The following is a 6,000-nucleotide window of genomic DNA, read 5'->3' on the forward strand; positions in this document are numbered from 1 at the left end:
GTTCAGGCGCACATTCCGGTGAGATTCCTAGATTCTGGAGAGCTTCCGGCCAAATTCTCTAAATTCCAACAAGATTCTAGCCAGATTTCTACTTTTCTTCAACGAAAACTACTTTATAACACTAATATTTTGGTACTAATTAGATGATATAAAGTGTTACATAATAGACTTTGTTTATTTTATTTGAAAAATAGTATTTTTTTTCTAATACATAATACACTTTCAATTTTTTTTAATACGTTTTATTTTTCTCAGGCCCTAGCTTTTTTTACGCTTTGCGCTTATTTTTCTCAACCCGTACCATAAATAGAAGAGACACACAAGACGTATATGCATATCATTCTTAGTGTCGAAAACACTACTTACCAGCATACTAAGCACAGTAATGATAATGTTGTAACATGTTGAAACTAAATACATACAAATGAGGTTTCAAAAACAATGGGTAGTGATTTGTGGCATAACAACCTATGGTGTAATAATCATTTCTCAATATGAACCAACATGTTATCATTTGTATAATATATGTATTTTAAAAGTTGTACCTTTTCTGCTTCACAATACATTACCACAGGTACTCAAATCAAAATCCAACATAGAAATGTAACAACTCCAATTGTGAGATCAGGTTACAAAAACTAAAGTTTCCACTACAAGAACTACAAAATCCTGCACCCAAAATTGGGAGTTGACATGATACGCGTACAAATCTGGACATCGAAAGTGCTCAAAAGAAGCATCTGTCCTTTTGTTTTGATCACTTTCTGATGTCTTGTTACCATCTTCAGTCGTAAAACTGACCCGATAATGTATTGTTCTTCCCCCATGAAGTTTTCTCAAGAATCACACACCAATTAGACTTGTCGTAAAATTGATCCACAATAACTGCATTCTTCATGCCAGAAACCAAACTGGAAGTAAAAAAGACGGGTTATCATTAAAAACTTGTTACTTTTGAAACTATATATGGGCAAAAGGAAGCTATACGAGGGGGCGTTTGGATGCGACTTTTCAAAGTGATTATTATGACATGCCAAAAATCAAGATTTGATATTAAGAAAATATTTGATCGAAGGAAAGGGTCGTTAGATCATTTGCATAAGACCACAAAGATCAACTACTGCTTACCGGCTTCTAATAATAATTGGTTTAAATGCACCTCCAATTCTCCTAACACCCCATCAAGCTAAATAACTAACTAATCTCTTGAAGCAATCTTGACGTTAACAAACTATCTATAATCAATTCAATCCTCAACTTAATGTCATCTTTTAGTATCTAATATCTTGAACCAATCTATAATTCTATACACTAACCAACATTCTATAATCAATGCAATCCTCAACCTAATGTCTTTTTTAGTAACCATGAGAACCCGTTACTAGTGATCTCACAGGACCCCACCAATACCCTGCTAACCAATATATCAGGTATAACGCAGCTTACGTTGGGCATGCGCCCTTCAAAAGGTTATAATAGGAAACGAGTCAACCTAGTATCTTACATAATTCATCGCCAAAAAAGCATGAATATATTATCCGAATTACACTAAATTAAAGCATTACCTTTCAAGTTCACCTTGACCAAACACATGATAATATCTATCATACACAATCGCGCCTTTTGAATCATCTTTCCTCGCAAGACCATTTTCAACCGCACCAGCCGAAGCTCCACTCACTTCAGCCCGGTGATACGGCAAATGCCACGGCACAAAATACTCTTGTTGCTTATCATTCCCACCTCCATTCTCACTCCCCACAACACAATCTTTACCTTCTTGATTCCCAACACTCACCTCAGTTTCCGGAATACTTTCCAAAGTAACCGCAGACGCGCTACGAACCCGTGGGCTACCCGGCCCAATCCACTCTTCCAAATACTTTCGCGTAAGCGGGGTCCACTTATTAAGCAAAGATCCATCCTCTTGCTCAACAGCCCACACAGTAATCAAAACATGCCCACCAACTTTAACAACCCTAACCAACTCATCAATAGCTTTCCTCCTCCTATCCTCAGTACTCAAATGATGCAAAACCGCTATCGAAATAGCGGCATCCCCGTACCCGCTTCGATACGGTAAATTCACAGCATCTGCAACCAAAACCTCATGACCCCTGTCACTACAGATCTGGATAAGGGGTGCACTAATATCACAGCCAATGAAGAAACAATCAGGATTTAAACCTAAATACTTGCCATTACCACACCCTGCATCTAAAACCACAGACCCAGATGGCAAATTGTGTAAAAAGGTTGAAACTTTGGGCCATTTTGCAAAACGGGTAGCGCTGAAATGAGGTGCGATTGCATCGTAGACACGGTGGACGTACTTTTTTTCGATTTCTGGAGTTGATTGGACGCTTGAGGAAGAACATTTGGCATCTGGGTTTGAAGATCTCTTTGTTATGATTTCTTTCATTGTGAGTTGGGTGGATGTTGTGGTGAATTGGAGAGTGGATGATATAGATTTAAGGGGGTTTGATTGGGTTAGGGGTTTGAGAATCAATTGGAAACCGTAAATGATGATGGTGGTGGTGGTGGTGGGGGTGGGGGTTTGGTGAATGTGAATTAGCAGATTGATGGATTTTGGGAGAATCGATTAGCCGCCAATTTGGTGTTTAATGGTGGTTAAACCCTAGCGATCTTTCGACACGATATTCTCGGTCATTTCATCCTATCATACTACCGCACACAACCAATGTTTTCAGAACTGGATCGGAGGTCGACCCGGTCGTATTACGTTGGACCGATCCGACCGGATTTATGACCCGTGTTACGTCATAAATTATATAAGTAATTTACTACTAAGTAAAAAGTTTGTGATATTTTTTTAGAATGGGCTGATTTCAAAAAGGTCCAAATCTAATTATGTATTATATCCAGCCCACAATTCATATCTTCAAATAAAAACACTAGTAACATTGCAACACTGCACGCAGTTCTTCCTTCTTCTTTAACAAAAAAAACCCTAGCAACACTTCCTTCTTCTTCAAAGCCTCCCTGCCCACCCCATACCCCATGGCCGCCCCTGCATCCGGCATACACACGGCGGAGGCACCGTGCTCCGTCGCACGGACCACCATAACCTCTTAATCGGAAGACGCAAGAGTTGATGACGAGGTGGCTTGGCCAAATCAGTGATGATTCGAACCACCGGCGAAGCAACGGCCGGTTCGACATTTCACCGGTTTTCCGGCCGAACAGCCGGCTGCCGGCCGAACCTCCGGCCGATTGCAGAAACAGTCTATTGCACGGAACCGGCCCGACCCGGCTTTTGCAGCGGATCCCGGCCTGACCGGTCGGACTAGCCGGTCCGGTCCGGGTCTGAGAACATTGTTCACAACCCAACCTTTAGGGTCTGCTTGGTATGGGTTAATGGAATGGACGGGGGGAATGAAATGGACGAGGTAATGGAATGGATGAGGTTGTAACGCCCTGCTTATTCGTACTTTCCATAATTAGCAGGTCTTGCTTGTACTTCTATTTTTGGGATTCTTGTGCTCTTGTGATCGTCCTTTCATTGTAATCGTTGTAAAATCCGAGACTTGAATCATAAATAAAGTTTGTATTCCTTTAAATTCGTGTTATACATACTTCATACATGTTCATACGTTTAATTTCGTGAAACATTTGATACATATTCGTAATTCTTGGAAACTATGTGTTAATCTTGCAAATACATGAAACTTACGAATAACACGTTTTTGAGTGCATATGATACTTAAATACGACGTTCATACGCTTAAACATACTTCATTATATACTTGTTTAATGTTCATGTTACCTGTTTGATCCTTATAATATGCCTTTGTATCATAAAAACACCTAAAACATGCAAATATGGAAACATAGGGGGTAAAATGCAAAAGATTCAAACTTTAAACATTCTGGAGGAGAGTCACGGGCCGCGATCTGGCCCTCCCCTTTGCTTCGCGGGCCGCGAGGCTGGTGGATCCGCGAATTTGTGAACAACAGCTACGGATTGGTCATTTTCCTTGTGTTTTGATTGGGTTCTTTGTGTATCTTGCATTAAATATGCACCAACAACTAACCAACCCTTTCCCCTATAAATCCCAAGCATTCTCCACACATTTTCCACTTTTCAAACTCACTAAACACTCTCAAACACTCCATTTTCAGCTGATAATCAGGAGCATATCAGATTCGTTACAAGTTGCTAAAATAAGCATATCTCACTCATTTCTTAACCTTTTCACTTGATTCTTTTTCCCACTTGCTTGGAACAACCTTAGGAACATTTCCACAGGTTTTCCATGGAAAACCAAGGTCTGGAATGTCACCAAAAAGACTCCAAAGTGGACTGTTACTTTCTGTTGTCATCAAAACTTTGTTAAACTTAGTTGAACTTGAGTTATCTCATCTCAAACCCATGTCCTTATGCTCATAACCACATCTATGGTTAGTTGGGTTTAAAAACAAGGCTGAGACAAGTAAAATCAGAGATTAAAACCTCAAAAACATTTTGTTTTAGTTAGGATTTTACCCACAAGTAGTGATCAAGCTTGAAGCTTGATGTATGTGTGATTGTAGGATTAGCTTGGGCTATCCTTCATAAGAATCCACTCACTACTTGATGTTTTTTCCATAGATTAGTTGTCCATTTTCCTTTATTATTTGTAAGTTCATGACACTCCTTGTTGTTTCTAACAACAAGTGTAGTGGTGAACAATAGAGGTACTTAAATGGAAGACTTGATACTTCCTACCTCATGTATGAATTATATGACATAAAGAGGTACCTAAATGGAGACCTTAATCTCCTACCTCGTGCTTGACCTATAGGACTTTGTAATCTCTATATAATAATCACATGTTATCTATATAATCTATAATTATCCAAGTAACTAGACCTTGATGATGACTTATTTGTTATTTGTCAAGTGTAAGTTACATCATCTTTGATCATGCACTTGTTACGATTCAAATGGACCTTTGAATCCATGAAAACAGAAAACACATAAACTCTTTTGAGTTTCAATAGTGTCAAGAACAAGTGTTATGTGTACACGATGATTATTTTCACATATATCTATTTTTCATGTACTTTAAGCTCTAAATCCTTAGACCGAATGTAACCATCTCTTAAAAACTCCAAATCGAACATAACCAATCTCCTAGTCTCAACAACTTCGTCGCATTGGATAATCGGAAAGAATATGCAATTTTGTGAGTACACTTGACCCATTTTCCTTTTAAATACACTTTGGGTGCAACATGTTTTACTTGTTAAAATGCACGAATCACAAACATGCTTTATTCATTCAATCCTTATACATGCTTTGTTATGCTTAGGTTCATGCTAGAATTCATACTACTTGTTAACCCGCTTTAACAATTATAGCGCTATAGGAGTAGCACACTACCCGACGGGGTTTTTGTTAAGTTATATTCATTACGGTCTCGATATTGCTATATCGAGGGATGCTAAATTCTTGTGGACACTTGGGTTTGACTTTTACTTATGCATGATAGTTTGACCGTGTATACCAAATTGCTATGTTAGATTGAAAATACTTTTTATACATATGTCACAAGTCTAAAACTAGTGTACTCGCCAATACTTTTGTATTGAACTATGCTTTTAAAACATGTTGCAGGTTTAACGATGATGTTGGTGATGCATGGAATCTAGTAGGATGCTTAGATACACACTTTAAATTTTGTACCCCTATTGTATTGTATTTCATTATTCATGTGTTGTATTTTCTTCAAATCCTTGTAATTGACTCTTTAGAAATGAAATGAGATTTATTATTTAAATACTCGTCACAATTATTAGTGTTATGATGTCTCGAGTAATCTATTTTGTCTCACTCCGATGTTTCCACCATCGGTTGGGGTGTGATAGCGGTAATGGAATTGATCATTACCATTCCATGTCTTGTTTGGTTTACCATGTGTGAATGGAATGAACAATTACTTTTTGTTGTTTGGTATGCGAAAAAGACGAAGGAATAAAATCAGATGGCGGTGGTCA

At 38.3% G+C, this 6,000-nt stretch overlaps 1 protein-coding gene across 1 annotated transcript; it reads right to left on the reverse strand.

The window, feature by feature from the left end:
• Positions 1–495: 495 nt before the first annotated feature.
• On the reverse strand, positions 496–2,652 carry LOC110918392 (tRNA (carboxymethyluridine(34)-5-O)-methyltransferase). The gene is made up of 2 exons (XM_022162725.2): positions 1,566–2,652; positions 496–911 (listed from the first exon to the last, which is right to left on the reverse strand). The coding sequence occupies exons 1-2, from the start codon at positions 2,420–2,422 to the stop codon at positions 785–787; spliced, it is 984 nt and encodes a 327-aa protein (XP_022018417.1). The 5' UTR covers positions 2,423–2,652; the 3' UTR covers positions 496–784.
• Positions 2,653–6,000: the final 3,348 nt, after the last annotated feature.

Source organism: Helianthus annuus, chromosome 2 (assembly GCF_002127325.2).
Source record: "Helianthus annuus cultivar XRQ/B chromosome 2, HanXRQr2.0-SUNRISE, whole genome shotgun sequence".
Classification (NCBI taxonomy): domain Eukaryota; kingdom Viridiplantae; phylum Streptophyta; class Magnoliopsida; order Asterales; family Asteraceae; genus Helianthus; species Helianthus annuus.

Bases quoted from the DNA above. Each gene is read 5' to 3' on its own strand.
- LOC110918392 (XM_022162725.2), bottom strand. From the start codon at position 2,422: ATGAAAGAAATCATAACAAAGAGATCTTCAAACCCAGATGCCAAATGT. The intron at 912-1,565 runs GTAATGCTTTAA...TTTTACTTCCAG, and splicing joins GGTCAAGGTGAACTTGAAAG to TTTGGTTTCTGGCATGAAGA.